At 41.2% G+C, this 23,757-nt stretch overlaps 1 protein-coding gene across 1 annotated transcript in view; it reads right to left on the bottom strand.

Moving 5' to 3' along the window:
- LOC107185984 (disintegrin and metalloproteinase domain-containing protein 10-like) overlaps window positions 1-23,757 on the bottom strand; it is a 178,742-nt gene that overhangs the window by 133,146 nt on the left and 21,839 nt on the right. The window contains exon 2 of the mRNA XM_015573768.1: window positions 10,023-10,176. Within this exon, the coding sequence (XP_015429254.1) occupies window positions 10,023-10,176 (154 nt within the window). The remainder of the gene's footprint in view (window positions 1-10,022; window positions 10,177-23,757) is intronic.

Raw genomic sequence — 23,757 nt, 5'->3', positions numbered from 1 at the left:
ACAGTAATTTATTTCCTCCAACAGACGTATTATTAATAGACTGTGGATACTTATGCAAATGTCAATCTTTTTAAAGAGTTATCTACGGAACCTAAAATGTCAACCGAAATATCTTATGTGGATCGAAGATTCTGTCAAGTCGCAAGTGAAAATAAATTCGGACTAAAATTGTTTGAATATCTTGATACACTGAATTTCGGACAATCGGACAAGCTGTAAATGCATAAAATCCGCAATCTAGGTATTATAGAAGTACGTGTTCATTATCGAATGTTTCTGATTATTTTGATCATTATACACAAAATGCTCGGAAAATTGGAAATATTGATGTATTTTACGACGCAAGGCAGGCGTACATATTTATCAATAAATCATGTTTTATGCAAATACATACGCACGACCTCATCCAGTCTATTTCGTTTATGCCCGCCTGCCTCATATATTTATTTGACTAGGCTGTTATGAATGAAAATTATCAACAATGGACCCCCCATTTGCATGCTAAATTACGGTGTGCACTCTATTGTTTACGAGGCTCTATTCGCGGCGACAAATTGTAATTTGTTGTCTGGTCCACGGAACGGATAGAACATTTTCTACAACACTGTTCCGCGACCTGTCCCCGAAAACTCGTGTGCTGTCACAATTAACATTTTCTGTACAACCCGTGGATAACATAATACTGACCATAAACAGTTTTTTTCCCGTTAGAAGTGTTCATTCGTTAAATGACACACGACTCTATTTCAGCAATTTCGTAAATTAAAGCGTTATCGTTGAAATGAACCACAACAGAAACTCGATGAATTCCACTGAACTGTATAACTGGATACGATATGTGGTATCTCAGCATAGCAGAACTCTGTGATATTTCCAAATCGCCATCTTTGACAAAAATCGTTTCGCCACCTGACGAAGGGAATTGAAACTGAGTAAGATTCGTCAATGCACTCGGAGAAATAATTTATAAATGCATTCTACATCATCTAAAATTTAATCTAAACTTCTAACTATAAGTCTTATTATACGTCTTGAAATTATTTATATTTGTATTCATGTATTATTCTGTGTACATATATTTTCAATTGCAATTGTCCATAAATTTTATAAATATGGATTATGTGCATGTACATTTCAATTTGTAAATTAAATCAGTTAATAAATTATATCAAATCGATGCATATAAATCTATTCTTTAATCCTCCTTGTACTTATATTATATGTAGTATTTATACGTACAGTTTTTTACCAATTATTATACAGTACAATAATATCTTTCAGTATGGCTCACGCCGTATCCAATTATACAGATCAGTGATGAATTCGCTATAAAAGAGACTACCTAGTTTCGAGTTGTGTGATGGAAACGTATTAAATATCGTCTTCGTTTTGCCAGATAATCCGACGAGAAGTTGCCAGGGACACGGAGAAATTAACCGAGGTGAAAAGTATTAAATTGAATAGGAAATTCCCTGTACGGCGTCGCGCGCGCGGCACGTCCGATGCAAATCTGTACACGATATTCCTATCTGGCTGGTAACGTCGTGCGGTTATGCGCGAGCGGCGAGCAAAGTTCGAAATAGTTGTTACCCTCGTCTAACGTGAATGTCGTTTGCATACCGGACGAGTGTCCGACGACGGTTCTCTTCGCGAATCACCCCCGTTGCATTCGACGCACGTGATCGAAGGTGGGTCAGGGGAGGGGGTGGCAACTTGTCGATGCAAAATTGGATAACACTTTGCCATTGGCAGGATAGTAGCACTCTATTCAAATAAAACAGACACCTGGTTACCCGATTGAATGAATACGAGTAGAGTTACTGACAATAAAAATATTATACGTAAGAAGAAGATAAGAGGTGAATAAATAAATGAAGTAAATTAACGATTGATGTTTCTGGACCTAGGTTCGATTTAGAGGGAATAAATTTTGAATAAAGGATAGAGTATCTGACCACTCTGTGATGTTTCTACTTAAGGGGTATTCGGGTGTAGACGGTCGTTTCAACGTGATCTTCGGGAATTAATTCGAAGAAATGTACCATACCTAGGAAACTCTAGTTCTGCATACATTTTTATACATGTTTACAGTAACAGTACAAATTTTTATAAGACATTTGAGTGATAATTATAGGCGTTATAAATAACCGTGCAAGTCATGTCGCGAAAAACTTGCCCTACCGGGGGCATTGATTGCGTCAGTCCTGGTCGTCCGAAAGAAATAAACAAGTATGCGTTTTATTCTCCATGAATGTGGCTATCGTTCGGGCTAGGATAAATAATCTAAATAAAAAATTGACAAAATTGCAAGGCTTTGAAAATAAAGGTGTGATCTTTATTCTCTTATAGGTTCAACAATTTTATGAATTTCGTCATAATGCTTTAGGAACACATTTTCAAGACTCCAAACTATAACAAAATGCAAGAAGGAAAAATCAATTTTATCGAGACTATTAACGATGGCATAACTATTATAATCTGCTTTTGTTCCTTCTAGTTTCCATCACGACTTTCAATCCTCCTGGTACAGAGGTCGTTTCAGGAACGATAATTATAGAAGAGTATTCAGCTCTTAAAACAAAACAGCTCGTTAGACTCTGTATAAATTTCGCCGCATCCCTTCCAAATCACTCTGATCTCTTGCGTAAATGCGGGTCTTTTGTTCCTATTGTATGATTCCTTTCTTTTTTGCAAAACGTGTGCTGCATTTTGATAATTGAAGCATTCATTAGGTGGTTTGTTTGGAATGAGAATGGAAACAGTATAACCCTTTCATAGGGATATTGTGCAAAGATCTATTCTGTGTGAAAAGGGGGACCTGAAATATATAGGTCCTGGTGGCCTCGCGAACTGAACACCACCCCACTCGGTGAAGCCCGTAAATTAACGAATTCTTCGTAATTAGGAACTATTATAAGAGCCAGTGCTCTCCGTTACAGAGCCAACAGACGAATAAATCGATTAATATTCCCATAACAGTCCGCCAGCTCTAATTCAATTTTGCATAAATGTCGAACGACGTAGCGTTAGTTATCCAATGGCCGGCATTTAAAGTTGAAATTAATTGATAATCAATAGCCAGGCGGAAATTACTAGGTAATTTGGATCCAGCGTGGGGGGGGGGGTCTAACGAAATGCAGAATACCGCTAATTAATTCCTGTGTTACTCGGGATCGGTAATTTTCCGCGAACGAGATCTAATGTCGACCGCCCTTTATCATTAAAAACGCATTATCATCTGCCATTTCGAGATATATATATATATATATAGTATACATCCTTGAAATTCTTTCTACACAACTCCTCGATTATACAGTCATCATGTCCAATAAAATCTACGTCTTTTACAGACAGCAAAGAATTCTTTCATATTCGAAACGATGGAAAAGTAACGAACGAGATTAAGGGGGTATTTTAAGAATGTCATGACCTTCACGGCTATTTATAACTCCTCTGATTCTTAATAAAATGTCTTATAAAAATTGGTGCTTCTACTTTAAACATATACAATATTATCTGCAAAATCAGAGCTTCCTAGGTTTGATAGTTCACATTAAATTAATTCCCATAAATCACATTGGAAACGGCCGTCTAAACTAGAATACCCCTTAAGTAGAAACATCAATGACTGGTCAGACACAACAAACTAGCCATACGGAATCCATTATCCACACAATCCTCTATTCAAAATCTATTCTCTCTAAATCGAACCTGGACGCAGAAACATTAATCGTTAATTTACTTCATTTATTCATTCACCTCTTACCATTTCGAAATACTTTGAAATTAACCAAGTGCCTGCCTTATACGAGTTCCACCCAATCCGCAACAATTCCCAAACGATCCCCAGCACGGAAACTACTTCGAAGGGTCAACCCAGCCGGAATAGGTCGTCGGTACATGGGAGAATATTTACGGAAATTCCGAGTCACCGGTGGTGCTGTGATCGTGACGCGAAAATTATCGTCGGACCCTGCGTTACCCCCGGCGTTATTGCTCAATTTACGCGAGAGAGCAACACACCCGGCTCCTCGGAAGGACGATTTGTCAGGAGGCGGTGAGTGATGCATGTACCATTGAGAAATGGGATTAGTTGCAAGGGTAATGCTCTCCCCCCTCTCCCCGCCCCCAACAGTCTCGTTTCCCTGGTAATATACACTCGCGAAAGGGACACCTTAACGTGCCGGCGGGGTTGACGCGAATGAGGGGCCTGTGAGGGAGCGGAGGAAAACGCGGTCGTGTGAAGGGTACTTCTTACCCTCCTCGTTGCCGGTTTATCGTCCTGCGAGCGACGTTTCGTAGCTGATTAATGCCCTCGGACGTGTTCACCCCCACCGTCTCTCTGGTCTTTCGAGGGTGACGAGAGCATGTGGTAATTAAGATAAATTCACCTCTTGTTAATTACGTGACCCGCCCCGGTCTGCCTCGTTTATCCATTTTTCGGTGTGGTACTCACGGTATCGGGAAACGATTTAATAAGAATATTCCAACAAGTGCCGTACCACTCCGTTAGAGTGTCCAGTATAAATTGTTGCGTTTAAAGGGGGAGTCTGGTGTAAACAGCTGAAAATGAATGAATTTTTGGAAATTTATTGTGAAAAAAGTATTAAACCAATCTCTTTGAAACTTTCTTTAATACTTTAGGGTATGATTAAGCTGAATACAAACATTTTTATTTTCACGACAAATTCATGAATGTTATACTTATAAGGACGTTTGCGCAGCCCGTGAAGAAAAATTGATTAAATGAATTATAGAATTGATCGAATGAATTAATTAATCAATTTTTGGTGTACCATCTCGAAGCTCTCGTTATCACAGCCTGATTTATGTGAAAACTCACCGTAGATCGTAAGAATAAGTAATTATTTTTATCAAACTTTCAAAGAAAATAAATGTAATTGCAGTTTTAACAGCTGTTTCGTTGTTATAAATAAATACATTCAAGTATTAATCTCAAACGTCCATAAATTCAACAATTCAGTCAATCACTGGTTGGTTTACCCGACGTCGTTTTCTTGTTATGATAACTTTGTACCAAAAGTTATTTATCCCGTTAATAAATAAATAAATAAAAACAAAATAAATAGAACGAAGAGACACTCGCGTGGTATCTAGAATCAGCTGCACGCCGTGGGAGCCATTTTAATAACCAACGGAAATCGTTAAGTCCACGAAGCACGTGCACACTTTACGGAGGGTGACCAAACAACCCTCTCCACATCCCCATCTTCTCGATCCGATTCGTACCAATTCCGAATTGATTCTACCTGTACCCACCTTACACAGGGTTTCAGCACAATCGGCACGTCTGAATTTCTATAATTAGTCGATGTAATTGGCTCGAGCGCGCAATAAGTGCCGATATTAAGGTTAATTGGATGCGCGTCCGGGGGTTTATTTGCTACACCGTACGGCCGATTATCGTTCAAGGAACTCATTAACGAATCATCCAATTAAATCGCGCGGCCGCCAGCTCTAACGAAAGGAAACGTGAGAGGGGTAGACGCGCGTCGCGATTCGACGAACGAGAATTTTACCCGATTTTTAATTGCGCTCCCCTGGCGGCACGGGCCGACCGACTGACTGGCGAGGGGGGTTGGGGGTTCTCGTGAAGGGACTTAATTCGAAAATAAGGCGAACCCCGGTTCGCCTCGATAGTGGTGTGATTGGTCGACGAATATCGATTTCCTTTAACTGTCTGTTCACGAAGCGACTGAAACATAAGGGATGCTTAGACCCCTCTATTTCTCTCCTAACGTCCTCTATTCTTCTGATGCCTGACACATCGACTTGTTGAATGCTCCTGTGCAAATGAATGTTAATATTAAACTATGGTTTTTGCGCGTTTAATGCCCAGATAGCTATGTGAAATACAATTAAAAAGAAAAATCAGATGCAATCAATTCTTTGTTTCATTCTTAAGGGTAGGGGGCATCTACCTTGTGGGGCCATAAAGTAGATGATTGTGAATTCTTTGCACAAAAACTGTTCAACAGAAAGATAATGTGTTTTTGATACAGAGTGATGACCAGGGGGAATTGAAAAAAACACTGGCGTTGGCGAAATATACCCCAGGAATTATTTGAAATTCAAAAGGAAAAAGAGTACATTTATTATTGTGTCTATTAACGTTTTTTTCTTTAAAGAAGCTCTCGTGATTTTTGGTCAAAATACGAATCATTTCTTCCAGAACTTCTCCGTGTCAGTACCGAGGAGCCTTCGAACACTCATCAAGGATTTACTGTAGTACCTTAGATCAACGTAATTACCGAAGACATTAACATTTTCCCATTTCCCAAGGGTACTAGGATAATACTATCCACGAATCGCTTCGAATCTTTCTTAGGGGCGCAGAAAAGGCTCGCAAGGAATCGGAGGAGTTATACGAGAACCATTCGAACCCTTCACGAACAGCAGTCCAACCGTGCAAGGTTCTCTAAGGATAGCTATCAAGTTAAATGTTTCAATGCTTTCCCCCTTGCAATCGAGTACTTGTTTCTCCTTGTATTATTTATACCACGATGTAATACAATTTTTACAGTTCTGAGATATATGCTCCAGGGTTCGTAACCATGACAGACAGAAATACAGAGGGTCAATATATTCTTAAATTTATCCTCTACTTAGCTTTATCGTTGGACAGGAGGGGTAGTGGAGGGGTGGACGTACGAAGGAATTTCAGTTGTTTTCCCTGGAGTTTGATATCCCGTCTGTCGTAAACTCACCCCCGTCCTCGGTCTCCATAACCGAATCAGACAGTAAAAACGAAGTTTTATCGGCGGGGTGTTGTAGCCAGAAAGGTTCTGCGGCAACACAACTCTCCGTTTCTCATTCTCCCCGGCCCGGTAAACATCGTGCAAGTTCGATATCTCGAAGGGAATCATCCCCTCACCCCCCTCCCGTATATTCAAATAAAATGCCTTTGTACCGTGTCGGTGTATCCGCCGTGTTGATCCGGTCTTAAATATTCATATAAACGGAACCCTTTGTGTGAGTCACGAGAGGCGGAAGTAAATTCGAGTTCGTACTACTCCTTGAAATTATTCTTGGTCGGATTGAAAGACCAAAACGAGAAATAAAGCTTCTCGCCGTGGAGACCACCGAGTCCATCATAAACCATCACCACCGTTCTGTGATATCCAGGGACACCAACTATCCCCCCTCCCAAAGCCAAGCATTTATAAATTTCACCGCCACCTTCCGCCGCGGAATTTTTTTTCCCCTCGCCCCACACAGCTCCAACGTTCGTATTTCAACGAAAATTTAGTGGCCAACCGAATTCACCCCGGTGGAACACACGAAGGTGGTGGAGGGGGGTGGTATTTCGAACGCGATAAGTCTGTCTCTCTCCTGGCTTGCTCACACGCTCTTTCCTCGGTTTTCGTCGGTTAGAACCAAAGCCAGAAAGAGAGGGTTAACTTCGTCGTAACGGATCCGATAGGGGTTGAACGTGTTCCCACAAAAGGGCAGAGCGCATTAGCCCTCTAGGGCGACGTGTCCTCTCTCTGGAGCAGCCAGGTGCTCGCGACTCGAATCAGGCATTGCCTCGTATCGACCAAATGCGCTCTCTCCTCTGTTCTCCTGGAGTTTCGAGAGCGTTCTGGATGCGGTGGGTGCCGGGACTGGAAAACTGGAGCAAAGAGGGAAACTGTCAGGCCAAAAAACCCCCGAGTTGCCTGTCTCGGAACGAAGGCGGGTGGGGTGTGAGGAAAAAGCTGCACGAAGTTTGATGGAGAACGGTGGTGCTGATGGAGAATCGAAGAAACCACGAGGAAAGGAAAAGTCGAGGTAGCTAAGTGGAGAATAGAGTCTACGATGGAGGAAGGGTTCATAAATTAAAGGGTTAAGAAAGTGTATAGACCGGGTGCCAAACATCGATTTCGTGTTTCCGTTTCTTGTTTACGGTAAGCTGATATAAAAGGAGTGGAACACGAGACACTTGAAATTAATGGGGCACAGATTTAACAGACGTGGAGAGAACCTGTTCAGAGACGCTGAAACTGTTCGTGCATTTGAGTGTGACACAGAGAGATTTAGGAGGGCTGCGTCGATGCCACTGACAGTACACTGACGGCGAATCATGATGCTCAACGAGGCATATGGTCGCCATGTCGAGAGCCTATGTCACGTAAGGCCGGCGATCGTTGGACATGTCGGTTCTGCACGAGAGGATCGAGCAAACATGCGCCGACTGCGTCTGGACGATCGTTCGGTAACCAGTCAGACTTAAGAACACCCCTTGATTTCGTTTTTAATTCGTGTTCTTGCATAGACAAAATGAAAGACAAACAATAGTAGATGCACCGTGGTACATAATTGATGAAGAGAGTAAAGGAGATACATCGACCATCCAACAGGTACAAAGTAAGAACGAACCATCCAAACCCGCTAGCAAATCATTTATAAACCATTAATACCGTAAAAAGATTGAAGAAAAAAACAACCACCGGACATAGCAACGTAAATTTAGACGTGAACATTCGTGAAACAGTGCTGCTCTATTAGGATTAGCACCCATGTGCTATCCTTAACAGCTATGACAACCCGTCGAATGTCCCACAGGACAAATTTCAGGGATTTGGATCTGGGGTTAAAATAAAAAAAATCATGTTCTATTGCATACGATGCTTAAAGGATCTGTGATCACGGCGAATTAAGACTGCTAATATATCATGAAAGTTTTGCTTCTGAGAAATTCGATGTAGCACCTTCCGTCTGACTTATTTCAGGCAGTTCTACTGAGAACCGTTTTAAGTAACGATCCAGGAAACTAGACTATACTTCACGCCTGTAGGAGTGGAATAATTTTGTAATGAAACATCTCCTCTTACGTTTCAGTGTTGTTCTGCCTTTGGATGTTTCAATATCGCGAGTAATGCCTGACTTATTTCGGAGCACTTCCACTGCTCCTCGCCCATACCACTGACGCGTTAAGTTATAGTCAACTCCAAACGCCATATAATGAAACGAGCGCCGACTTGCAAGACGATTCCGGCTTCTTTGCCGCACGAGTTCGTCCAGGACTTGCGCTCTCAAGAGAAAGCTGTCTCTGCGCGCATAAAATAATTACCCTGATTTCGCAGCTGCGCGTTGGAACGGCGACTCGTTTGTTCGCGTTGCACCAGGCCGAAAATATAATATCGTCCAAAGTTGAACCAAATCTGAGCACTGACTTTAAAAATACGGGATTATTATTGTGACTAATTTTTACACTAGCCCTTGGCCATTTTATAATGACTACTTGAAAATTTGATAGAAAAACAAAATTTTTCCAATATTGCCAGTGCACAAAAAACTATTGCCTTTACTTTCACAAAACATATTGCCAGAACAATAAAAAACATTTCCGCATCAAAGAATAACAATTATGCTTCAAGAAGCTGGTGTTAGATTTTGTTTGACACGTTGACTGCCACAGTGAAAATGGCCGTACGTAGCCAGGCACAATTTAATTCGTTTTTTAAGTCATAAATCGTCGAAAATATACGCGTGTAGTTGACAGAGGCTGTTGGTGTTGTTTTAAATTATAGTACGATCTTAATTTTACGCAAAAATTTTATAACGATATTGAAATAATCCAACTTCTTTGCAATGTACGTGTAACCCATATTTGGGTGATGTGGCAATCAAAGTGTTAATGTAGACAAGGTGGTCACGTCAATATGGCCAGGGACTGAGGATCCCGTAATTCAGAGTACCTCTGTAAATAAAATGAATTTTCATTTGAATATCTAACTTCTTCGAGTTGATTTATAAGCGGCCATATTCAGGAATCGCGGTAAATATTTGTCACTCGTCGACGCGAAAAGAAAATTTCTATCTCTCTGTGACTTCGTGGCGCAAAAAGGACCATCCCCGCCGAATGATTATTCCGCCTTTGACTGTCGCTAGAAAGTGGAATTTTCCTCGATAAAGCTCTTCCACCCCCAATCCCCTATTCCGTCTCTCCCGACCGTTCAGACCTATTTCCACCTTTCTGTTCCTTTCTATTTCGACCAAGAATACGTGGTTTTACGAACCTGTCGAGAGCGTGAAGGCGTAGATTCAGCGTCGCGTCACCCGGATGCCCGGAAGCCGAAGTGTCACGACGACTTCTGGTACGATGTTCTCTCAGCGCAGCTGTGTCGTACCAAGCCGCCGTATAATGCCTGACGTACGACCCGTGCGTGATCGCTGAAAGCAGAAAAAGAAGTTTCAGATTACACAAACAGACCAAATGTCACTGTAAGTGGTACAGGTCAATACTTGGTCAGAAGAGGAATTAATTTGCATGATAGGAAGCATGAGATTAGACAAATATGAGGAATAACCGTTCCATTAAGTGGTATAAGTAACTCATTTGTCAGACAAGAAAGTAATTCTTTAATTAAGAGGTATGTATAAAATTTTTCTATCCTTAAAAACAATAACCCTTGATAAGGAAAGGTTTAAAATTATTTGTGCGCGTTCCAAGTCACAGTTAATGCACCCACAAGAATTACGAGTCAAGGATTCAGTAGCTCACGCTCTAAATTCACCTATTTTCCATGGATACGCCAACTTCGACCGTGATGAAACGACAATTTCTTGCGGAAAGTGCATCATAATAGTCTCTATATGTATGCAAAGCCCCTGGTGAAAACAAATTAACAATAGAATGTTAAAAAGTACAGCGAAACATGCCAGCCAACGTCGTGCTCTCTCCCCTCGACGTATCGAGGGATCTAAATGCAAATTATTTCCGCGGTAATACATTTTCACGATTCGCCGCGCCCTATCTTCTGACACCCGTGTGCCGTTTCCATGCACTTCAAGTCCGCATTTATCTATTTACCGCACGCAACACCATAACGATTTCAACCCCTCGGAGCTTCCAGGCTCGGAGATACTTATCGTTCTCCCGCTTTTCAATGCCCTGCCAGCTGGTTCCAGAGGAAGATGTGGTGACTTATTTCGCCCGTTCGCGCATCGACACACCGCACGCGATTCTTCGTGCGAAATTTTGATCAGATCTCCCCCCTTCTATCGCGTTGAAGTGAAATTTTGACGTGAATACGTCTTTAAAATCGGTACCTCGCATCTACGAAAACTCGAGCGTCACAAAATCAGTTCCAATGTATTTGGCGAATATTTCCATGATGTCATCGTTCTATCAAAGTCTGTTTTATATCATTGGATAAAACAAGGATGAAAGTTTGTTGCACAGTGTGACAGTGATCCCCCTTTCCCGTGCCCCTCCTCAGGTATTTTTAAGTAGTTTAAGGTCGAAATCGAAACGACAGTCAACTTGGACGACTTAGCAGAATAAAATACTGAATCTGTCACATCTGTACGAATTGTGTAGAATTTTGTGAAAAAAATTGTACGAGATTACGAAATGTCCCGCTGCATATGGAGAAAGTACAAACGAAAATCGAAGACACGAACAGGATTCGATAGCTCGGACCATGAAGAATCCAGAAAAGGGCCATTTACCCCAGCCAAAAGGGCTAAGGCAATACGTGCACAGATCCAACAGTCACTAGAAACATTTCTGTACAGACTTTACCATATGTATCGTACATCTCGTATCATAGGTCCTTACACAAAAGATTGATAAGTAACGAACAAAAAATTTGTTCATAAATAAAGTGTGTTAATACATAAATGTCTTGAATTCGTATCTTTCAGTACTTATAAACGTATTAAAGTAAAAACTAGCGGTCCTGGCCGGACATAGGCTACCTAGTTTTTCTTTCAATTAAAATTGAAATAATGTGTTTCGACCGTTTTTCGAAGCCGACATGAAAATAAACGAGAACGCTAGCTAGCTGGAAGAAGCCGCTTACGAGACTTTCATTCGAGTCCCTTATTAATTCAATATCGGACGCTATTGTCCCCATCCCGCATAGTTATCGATTCAACGCGGCAATTTCGAATTTTCGAAAAGCTTCCGATGAACGATACCAGGCATCCCATAAGGAATTTAGATAATTTCCCGTATCGTGCGGGCCGGAAGTTCGAGGTTGTTAACTATTATATCGTACACAGTCTGGGTGTACCTGAAGCCGCGATAATCGGTGCCTCGAGGACGAAGAGAGTTTAACAGCATTCAACGATTTCTTGACTGCAGATCGCGATGGCACAGAGTTTAATTCGCCAAAAAAATATACGTACATACACAGTGTAAAACAAAGAAATGTTTCAACTTCTAGAGTAGATAGTACTCACCAAATAATGAAAAAAGTCTTAATAAACATGAATCGAAAAATTCATATTTTCGAATTTATAAACAATTTTTTCTTTCGGTTAAGGCGACTGACTTTCTCCATTTTTGAGCTATCGGTACCGTGTGAAAACAATGAAAAAAATTGTAAAGGAAACTAACAAAACCCGTGGAAAACTTTCTGTAAACAGAAAAAAGAAGCAATGATAAGGTAATCCATTGCTTCCTCTCTAAACGAGAAAGTCATTAGCCTTAACCGGAACCGCAAATTCTTTATAACTTTGAAAATATTAATTTTTCAATACATGTTTATTAGAATTTTTTAAGCAAGTACTACCTACCCTAGAAGCTATAAACCCTTTGCTTCCATCACCCTGTATATATAACGACATCGTAAGGGTAATTATTGACTGTAAAAGCGTCGACGTACTATTTTTGTTCCTTCGAGAAACAAGCTGACAGGGATTGATCGCTGGCAATGTGGAATTCGAGGTTGCTCAGAGTCGATCAAAAGACAAGGGGCTTACCCGGTGTTTCCATTGGATGGATATCGCTGCGTCGTCGCGCGTTATTAAACTATCCGGTTGCGTGAAAACGTTTGATGCTGGTAATTGGAACCTGTCACTTGCACAGTGTCATTTAAGCGGGGACGGCGACGACGGCGGAACTTTCGCTAACATTTCGTATCCCCGTGTTACATAAGACCACGGCGGGTTATTGTCATCAGGCGTTCTTGCGCTGACTTTTCATCACCGTCGTTCGTTCGTGTTTACGCCATCACCTCCAGCTCCGTGTGGTGGATCGAGGTGAGGCTGATTGAAACGAAATTCACGGAATAAGACCGTCGACGTGTACGCGAACAAGGTTGACATTCAATTCCCCGCTCATGAAACAAGGCTAGACTCGATTGCCCGTTACTCGCAGCGCGTTCCAGAACGTCACGAGCACTGCTCCAGTCCTCAGCTTTTGCCGTCGCAGTTGCCTCACATTGGACCCTGAGATGCTTATACAATATAGGATGAACGCACCAATCAATGAATACTTAAGAAATTTTGTAACTGCTGAAGTCAAATTTTAAATGATAATAATATTACGAGATATTTGGCACATGAAAATTCAATTCTTTTATATCTATACTTCATTTTAAAATGTATAGATTACAATTTGAAATGCAGGAAAAATGTAATCAATGAAATAAAAAAGAAAAAATACAAATTTTTACCATGATATTTTACATGATTTCGTTCTAAGTCCTTCAGTTTTTACAGAGTGACCCATTTCAGGGACCTGCAATACTTTTGTTGCACCCTGTATAATGTCCATTCACTGGTGCATCCGCCCAGTACGTGCACGGATCCTCATCATTTTTTCCAAAATCGCGTTAACAATGAATACATCTTAGCCTAATTACTCCTGATATTCAGTCCCCTGGAAAATATCTTCATTCGATTCCCGATCAATCGAATCCTCCCGAAGGTACGTTCGCGTTCTGTACGATAAAAAGAATGACAGAACCCTACAGACTTGCGATTCGAAGCACGACGCATTGAAATTGCAGAGACAATGTTCCACGAATCCTTTATACTCCGTCGTTCCACGTATCAGAACGACAGGCTGGTACCCGAGGCCGTCAAAAATGGAGTCGTGCGTGTTTCACCGGCCATTATTACCATCCCCACCCCCTCTCCATTACCGTAACCATAATCGTTATTGTACCCCCTCGAATCGCGGCTAGCTCGACGGAATCCCATTCACGACGAGCGACTGGATTCGAATCGAAGCGATACGATCCACGTTCGATCCGTGTCAATCGCCGAATGCAATTATGACAGCTTGAACAGGGTGACCCCCGTAAGGGTTGAGGGGGCAGGCAAGCATAGAGAGGAAAAAAAAATTGCCTGGATAGGCACTTCGTGTTCGAGCGTGGAATAGATACGCGGGAATTTCAGTGGTGCGTGCTAGCGCAGATATCGCCTGGGCCACGATGACTCGCTCACCGACAGATTTATCCGGAATTTCCGAGAGATATCGTGCGCGCCATTGAGTGACGCGTTCATGGGTTATCTGGCTTCTGGTTCGAGTGGCAACACTTTACGCGGGAAAACTATCGCGCAGAGGGGGGTTGTTCGAGTGGTCGGGTGGCAAGAATATGACGAGGACCGCGTGAGCTTCACGAGAATATTATTCACGAGGGGAACTGGCCAGGTGTGATCCACAATGATTAATCAATTTTCACGAATTTGTGGTACACGTCGGACTGAACAGGACTGTCTCTTTGTTTTTCCTCCACAAATATAATATGTAATCATATGCATCTTGTTAGTATGTACTGACCTACTTATACATAATATGAAAAAATTGCAAAAATAATTTTATCGTATTTCAAGTTTTTTCTTTCTAATTTTTGTATCAGATGAGTCTTAGCTGAGATATTACCTACACCATGGAAATACCTTTTCTTTAGATGTCACTTTCATGCTGAGGAAAAACATAAAATTTAATACAATCGTTTTTGCAAATTTTTTTATATTACTTATAAGTAGTTTAATAAGTACTAACAAGATGCATTTGATTACATATTGTATTCAATGTGGAGAAAATCCCCAGACATAGCTCAACTTTGTCGGCCGTTAAAGTAGAATGACCCCTTAAAACTACTGTTTGGACGTTGGTCCAAAGACCGTCGAGTGCAATTTATTATCCTTGCCTATATATTACTTCGCAGTTTTCTACCGAACTTGCTGGTACAGCAGAGGTGTATAACTTTACTAACGTAAATTACCTAATACATTAATAAATGTTGAAACATTTATAACACTTTCGATTAAACGATTGAGCACAATGGAAGATACAGACACAAGTCCACAGTTAGACGCGAGGTTTAATTAAATTTCATTTTGCTGGGGGGACGTCTGCCTCGGGTACCGTGACCGATTCGTTCTCGCCATTCTCGCAACACGGCAAGTTTAATCGTTCTAATTGCGCTGACTTCTATCCGGTGAGTTCACAGGAAGGGAGCTTCTTTTGTTACCCCCACGTAAACTTCACGCGGTAGCTGAACCCACCTTCTTGGGATGGGGGCCAGGACCGTTCAACAGCTACCACCGCGTGTAAACTGCTTGCAACAGAGGCTTTAAACTTGCCGCTTTGTCTCGTCGTCGAGTGAAACTGTCTCCCGAACACCCGCCTCGTCTTTCCCCCAGTGAAACCAAATTACATTGCCTCGAACCTTGGCCCAGCGTAGAATCGATCTGGAAGCTACCGTTTCCAAAAGCGTGTTTGCGTGGTCCACGCGGAAAACTCAGCGTATAAAACAGAAAACGGACATCCCACTTCCCACCCCCTCCCGCCGCCCCGATAGCGATTCGCTTGGCTGACAGAGAAAAATTGTGTATAGGGAAGCGGGACTACGGGGCTTTTATCTAGCTTCATGAATCGTTCGATTCCGAAGACCATCCAGATGAAATCCGAACGACGTCGTAAATTACTTTTCCGGACGGTGTAATATCGCGGAACCTACCCCCACCCCCTCCGCGCTTCCTTCCTTCAGTCAGCCGATTTCGGCACGAAGAGAGACGTTTGGCGATCGAGACAACCCTTGCAACCAAGCCGCCTCACCCTTTAACTCCTGGGATTACAACACAGTCACGTTAAAAGTGCGTCAAATTCTGTCGTTGGTTAATATCTAACTTTTGCCAGCAAGGCTCTGGAGTTTCATTGGTGTGAAATAGATCTTCAGGTGTGTAGGTGAGAAATTCAAGTATTCCCTCCGAGGATAAATAAAAGAAAATAAATTATGAAAAATAGGTCTGTTTAATTTCGTTATTTCCCACTTTAAAATGACGAGATACAACATATACAGGAAATCCGTGATGAGTGTTGGAAATCTCCTCGACACTAACACGGAGGGAATGTAACGCTGACTGTTTAATCAGATTTAGCACGCTGATAGAACTTCGAATTCTGAAGCCAATGATACTTGTTTCAGCAGCGTATGGTCATTAGTTTATGAAATATCTAATGTTTAGTGCCGAGGACCCTTCGAACATTTATCGAGGATTTTCTGTATATATCAGTCTCATAATTTTTAAATAACGATTTAAGGGTCTGACCGTTAAAGGGCTAAACGTACGAAATATAGTGGGTGTGTATGTGCATATATGTGCGTATGTGTATGCGATGGTGGGGATGAGAACACGGGAGAGGGTAGGTAACGGGGCGCGCGAGGACTAATGTATCTCATCGGAGCAAGCTGACCCCCTTCCGTGAATCGATCATTCGTAGACTGGTAAATTTCGGGAGCGCAGTTGCGTTCTATCGTCGCGGGATACGGCCACACGGACGTGTACAAATAAGTAGCCCGCCGAGGCGACGTGACAAATGATGGGGGAAGGGGGTTGGGAATTCCGTGTATGGAAACTAAGACGAATTTTCGGGCTGCGATTTTCTACGGTTGTAGCTTACGTTTCCGTGGATTATGTGATCGAATGTTGGATGTGAGAGCAACACGATCGAAACTGTGCTGAGTCATTCGATATATCGAACGTTCTCGAAAATAATGGTGCAAAGTTTAGAGGAATTTATTGGTTCTTTTTACTGTAGAATTTAATATCTGTACTGAAAGGCACGTGACCATTGAGTTAATAATGGTTATTAACACGTTGACTGCCGCAGTGAAAAAAACCGTACATAGCTAGACACACTTTATTTCGTTTTTTAAAGTCATAAATCGTTGAAACTACAGTGACTCGCATATCTGTTCACGAAAGGCTGTCACCTATATTTACCAGAATGCAAATTTTATTTCGAAATTAAGAAAAGTTTATTGCAAACGGACGATAAGTGTAATGATAAGGAAGACATACAAATAAAATTGTATAAAAAGTTTGGATACCTAATTGTTATTTAAGAAGTCTGTAAACAAATGTGTGTGTCACTGTATTTGCGTTCAGTTGATAGAGGCTATTGATCTTGTTCTAAATTATACTGCGAAATCAAATTTACACGAAAATTTCAAAACGGTATTTAAATAATCCAGCCTCATCGCAATGTATTTGTCACCCATTAAACATCAGAGTTAAACATCAGAGAGATCTGAGATTCTCGCTTTATCTTACATTGACCACACAGGTTGAAATTTAATCAACGACTGACGTGAGACTGTTATGATTGGTTCCACAGGAGGAATCAGTTCTTCGTGTCGCATTAATCGAAGGAGTCACTGTATAATCAATTCACCAATGGCCTAAAAAGGCAGACATCGCATATGAGACACGTTATTCCAAACCCAGTACTTAATCAAACATTACCTTTCTGCGAGATGACCGTCATATGGAAATTTTCGATACGAAGCACGAGAAAAACCAAGCCAGGGGTCATTTTTTCAATCGTCTAGTCAGGGATTCCCTCTCGTCTCTCATTTTCAGATAGGATCGCGACCCACACGGAATAGCCTGTCTGTGTGTCGGTGTGAGCGTGCGCGGAAACGAGACTGTCATGACAGGTGGTGGATCGAAAGGGGGATGGCCGGAACGAAGATCGGCGAGAGGCGAAACGAAGAGATTGGTAACGCTAGCTAAAAGGGGGAAGGGAGGTGGGTAGTCGAAGGGAAATGGAATCCTGATCTCCCGTCACGTGTTTCATGAATTCTGAATTAACGCCGTGCTAAATGGATAGCGCGCTCGCGTCCTGGCTCCAGGCTGGGTAAAAACCGTTCACGCGCGGTTATGCTTCTTTTTTCGCGTCGGACAGACCGCGCGGCGAAGCACTTTCGCGCGAATGGTTGACCAGAACTTCGGTGGCCGATCAAATATTTAACGGAGATCGAAACTCGCCAGGAGATGGGAGGAAGTGGAATCGGACGATCCTGGCTGAAACGGGCTGATCATTTATTTGTAAAGAGCATTGTGCGGCAACGGGGCCGAGTAAATCGCCTGTCCGTTGTACCGTTATCGAATCAGATTTAGGGGATTCCGGATCACGACGTTCGCCTCGCGTCTCCGTATTCGGATCGTTTCACGATCGATTTGAGGAGAAAGACACCGCTGAAAACTGCTGGAACGCAATCAACGGCGAATAGATCGTAATGTTATCGATTCTGATGGAAAATCAACTAAGAAGATGGTAACGTGGAACACGCAAGGGAAGGGGACATTTAACCCTTTAACGCCCATACCCTTAAATCGTTATTTCAAAATTATGAGACTGAATTTCACTTCACTTTGGACCTAACGAAACCGTTAATAATAGAAACATATCTGTGACATAATTTTAATTCAGTAAATTAATCTATAAAAATCTGAATTTACATACAAATCCACAGTTTAATTATGAGTAAAAGAAATACAGTACGTCTTAATTACTTTTAGATAAAATAGTAAATATACTGTAACTTCCGTTTTTACCCGATCAAAAAATGCCGGGTAGCTCCAGAGATAATTTTCAACGATCACCTACAAGTCCGCGTATCCTTGCATACATTACATTAATAATATAAATTTCACAGATCGATGTTTGGACATGCGTTGTGTTCTCCGGCTCTGCATGTATTGCATTGATTAAACGTGAATGTGGGGATAACGTCTGAACATTCATCGATGATTTACTGTATACCATTTAATTCGTTTGGTGTGCACGCTACTACTAACTTGTAATTGTTTCTGGGCTCAGGCAGACATATTATGTAGACTGTGATTGTTAATTTGGAAAATGAAATAAGACAAAGATTTGAATAAATTCTAATACTACTTATATGTTGTTATTATTAACGTAATAAAGCTCCTAGTACAGAATTCAAAATTCTGCTCCATTTGAGTTTTCAGATATTGGCATCGGAAATTCTGAATTTGCATAAACTTCCGCAATCCACTTATAATCTGTCATTTGTGTTTCTACGTGGCTTAGTAATGAAGATATTTTTGATGATTCCCCTAGTCCCGAATGGTGAACGAACATGGAGGTAAAAATTCAAGATTCTACAAGAGGATCGAGAAATAAAGTTCTTACGAAATCTTCGCCGGCGAACGAGGGCCACGAATCACGGAAATTCGAAAAATAACCCCGGTCACCCCGGTCGCCACGTCCGTCAATTTCAATATTTGACGAGGGAAAGGGCGAACTTCCGCATCAGTTGTACGCCGGGAACGAGCGGCTCGTTTTGTCCGGATAAAGGGTGAGAAAAAACAGCCGTGTCTTAAAAAATGCTCCTCAACGAAACGGGGATTTATGTGCCGCGTACCGCATTAACACATTCACCAAAATATGGGTGACACGTACATTGCAAACAGGCTGGATTATTTTAATACCGTTACAAAATGTTTGCATAAAATTAATAACACAGTATAGTTGAAAACAAGACTGACAGCCTCTGTTATCTAAACGCACATATTGTCAACGATTTATGGATTAAAGGGTCACGCCTAGTCAGCAAGCCAAAACAAGGCGATCTTTGGAAATTGAAATAGGGGTTCTTCGATGCTTAAACGTTAAGTTTTTCGTGAATTAAAAAAAGAGTTATCATCAGAAACAAAAACCCTTTGTTCACCTATTGAATAAAATCATATATTAACAGAATCTTCTAAAATTTTTCATTTCAAATCAATAACGCTCGATTTCATTCAATAATGTTCGCTGAAAAATGTGTTTAAAAATTGTTTCCGGGAGAGTCGCTGTTACTCATCCATTTTTTAATATTTTGGTACAAACATAACTACAATAAGTAGCACAATATATGCATTTTTGAATAAAGCACTAGTACAAAAAAAGTCCATTACTTCTTTCAACCCCATTCCCAAATATCGCCTTTCTTTGGTTTGCTGACTAGTCACGAGCCCTTAAAAAAACGAAATAAATTGTGTCTGGCTACGTACGACTTTTTTCACTGTGGGAGCCAACGTGTTAAATTAACCGCGGCAAGCGGTTCATTCAGCGTCTCGTGATCCCCTTCGTACAAGGTGGAATGGGAATCATGGGTAAAAAACTGAGAGTTCTAGTCCAGTTCACCCCTATATCCCCGGTTAAAGTCTGTCAAAAATTATATACTCTCCAGTTTCCCACGGTAACACCTTCAACGTAGACGGGACCATAGCCGTTCACGGTGTCCCCTGACAGAATAATGCGGGAAATTTAACCACTTCGCGGCTGTGAATTAAATCTGGCGTAAAAGGGAGTTGGAGGCGAGAAAACGAAATGTTGGAAACGCGTAATGAACTTCCGGTGTGCCAACTGGGTAAACTGGTAACGCCGTGGCAGAATTTCCAACAATTAGTTTCCGTTTCTCTCGACTTGGCGAACGGTGCCTAACGTCTTCGTTGTTTCTTCTGTGCCCCCTTTGCGTTTCGAGATTCGAACGCACGTCCCCCATCAGAGAAATTATGCCGGGAGCAGGGTTCTGTCGATCAAATTTCCGCGTCTGGCTGACAGAACCACAATATTCGATCCCATTCCTCGTGCTCGCGAACGTCAACGTGTTCCACGGAAACGTAATTCGTACTGGTGAACGTGGAGAAACCAGCCGGGCAAGTAGAATGAAATAGAATTTTGCTAGACAGGCCAGTTGGGATATGCTTTTGGAAAAGAGAAATGTGAAGAAGCTGATCTTAGAACTTAACCCTTTAAGTTAAAAGGGGAATGAAATTTCGTATAGTATTTAACTGTAAAAAAAGATATTCGACTAAATTCACACCTCTAACTTTGAGGACTGTGTTTACTCTTTCAATATTGGTAATAGCAACCAAAAAAAATACGTGTCAACTATTTTTATGAGAACTACTTTCTCACCGAGTTGCATGAAAATCGGTGATCACTTCGGTGTGTTTACTTGTTAATCAAAATGATATAGTAGTAACAGTGGTATATGTTTCTGTCCAATTATGTAACTTACGAGGAGAGGGCCCCAACAATTTATAATGAAGAAAAATCCTAGTATGTGTCCTCAAATTTTCATTAAAATCGGCGACCTGAAGTTGGCGTCTTATTGTGATTGATACAGAATTTTCTGATGCAAGTAGTATTAGTCTATGATGTATCAGACAATATCATTTACTCTGTAGAATCAATGAATGCGTTATTACAAGAGGACTGTTAAACATATCTGTCTCGAAATCCTAATTATTTAAACCTGTAATGCTTGTGTTTATTAATATTCAGTAAACAACCAAGCGCATCGCCGTAAAACGTGTTAACAATTGATTTAGAACCTACCATAAAAGAACAGCGGTAACGCCAGCATGTCAAATAGGACAAAGGAGCAATAACTCACTAATGTTCTGCATGTTAATTATTGCCCATTTGTTATTTGAAGTCCCCATAAATCTCGTTACGTATAAACTGGGCGGCCATTCATTTCCTTTAGTGCTCCTTTATTGCCGAAGTAATTAAGGTAACTTTATTCCAAACCCGAGAGAGGCTTTTATTGTTGCGTGTGTTATATTAAATTTAAGAGGATCGTTAATTCCATTCGATACACATACCATCGAACTTACGGTGTGTTCGAGCACGAAACAAATTCATAGGTGTGAGATACATGCCGTCGTGTTTGTTGACTTCTACGCCGATCTACCAGCATTTCTTTTAATTATTCGCGCCACATTTCGTCACACATCCTACCTTACAAATTCAATTAAGAATTCTGTGAATCAACATTTCATAATATTGTTATAGTATGCTAAAGTACTGATAAAACTGTATATACTAACTTTATTGTTTAACTGGTATCTGTACAGTCTTGGGAACATTTATACAGTCTTCATTCAATGACGGTTTTGGAACAACTAAAGAAATCCATGAAACAAGTCTAATCAGCTATTGGCTGTTATGGCTCCCCCTTCCTACGTATCAGTCGGTAATCGATCAGGGATCTATCACGTCTAACGATGTTGTCTAAATCAATATATTTAAATCCATACAACGTATAAGAATAAAGAAAAATCTATATGGTGCCCTGATAAAAGCCACTGTCGACCATATCACTTACGAGACATTAATCGAATGTCTAAAATTGAGAATACAATCAAGCTACTGTCCCCTTTGTCCAGTCCGAACGAAAGAGCATCGATTCATCCGTCCCGTGGATAAATCGATTGTCCCGATTTTATAATCTTGACCGTCGGATAGCATTGTAGTCGGACGATGTTGGCGAAACGGGACCTGAATTGCAAGCAGTAGAATAACTCCTGACAGGCCAGCCGCAACGGAGTTAGAGCACCGTGTGTACATTGGAAGTACGCGCCTTTAACAGAGAGAACAAGCGTCCCTGTTGTTCGAGGGAAGTTTCTCTGCTTTCCACGCATTTCACCCGCTCTTCACCGACCAATTATTTTCATTGCTAATGCAATTCAACTAACTTTTCTCTTTGTTTTCGATCACCACCGAAATCATTCGCCTAGACGATGATATTCTCGAACGCTTCATTTCGTAAACGTGTCGACTAAGAGGGATAGAGAGAGAAAGAACTATGCCCGTTTCCAAGCTAAAAGTACGACTCTCGAGAGTTCGGTTTTTTTTAGGGATAGCCCTGTGTAAGAGCGACATTTTATTATCACCACGAATGATAAACGAAGTGAGAGGTCGTAAAAGTGATATTTATCACCACGAATGAAAACGATACGAGGACGAGTATCGTTCCTGTGGGGGAGGGGTAAGAGGGACAAGACCAGTTTCCGTCGATTCGGGGACGATTGCAGTTTAAGTGGAATTATTCTATAAATTTTTCGAACGCTTTTTCTCATATTTCGATTGATACCCAAAAGACGCACAAGTGGTCCGCAACAACAATTCAGCAGTTCTTGTTTAGGTCGAATGATCAAAAATTTCGAAATTTACAAAGTCAATTCATGGATACATGAACAAATTTTTATCAATTTTGAAGATCCTTTTTGATGAGGTCGTTATTTACTAACAGTATTCTGAACATCTTTATGAAAATCTGAGTTTTCAGGGAATTTTGTTTCTACTCTTGATTGAGAATGATGATAGGTAAAGGTCTGAGATGAACAATAATCTGTGGCACGAATGTTCCATGGTTAATAAGTTCGCGTTCTTTGGAAGATAAAAGAAATTTATTTTTGACCATTTGATCTGTTAAATTTTGAATCTGGAGTACTGAACGATACATTACACTTCTCCATAGCTCTGAATTTCCATCTCCGAAAAACTAGAATATCTCCAAAGAGAATAGAACAAAAAGGTACGACAGCACCTTTGCTATTTCTATTAACGAGCGGTGGATTTCAATCCATTAGATACGGTAGTGAAAGAAATTTTTATTTCTACAAATTACACCGAGTACCACTGCATCATCGTGGCCCCTGGGATGCTTTTTTTTCTCTCGCCGGGGCGGAACGAGCCTGAATAATTGAACGCAATTTTAAAAAGTGTTTCTCGTCGAACCTCCGAGCCACGGGGATGCGCTGGGAAGATTTATTTTCCCCTCCATACAGGGTAGGGAAAACGTAACCAGCCGGGTCTAGTATCTCCTAATGGAAAAGTTAGCGTCTTAAGCCTGTCAATAAAGTGTACGGTCTCCCTGGACACCCCCTTCCCCCCCAGTCCGTAATCAAACAACCCGATAA

Source organism: Dufourea novaeangliae, unplaced genomic scaffold (genome assembly GCF_001272555.1).
Source record: "Dufourea novaeangliae isolate 0120121106 unplaced genomic scaffold, ASM127255v1 scaffold54, whole genome shotgun sequence".
NCBI classification, from domain to species: Eukaryota; Metazoa; Arthropoda; class Insecta; order Hymenoptera; family Halictidae; genus Dufourea; species Dufourea novaeangliae.
The sequence above is the reverse complement of the archived record's forward strand: the minus strand, read 5'-3'. Positions and strand labels throughout refer to the sequence as shown.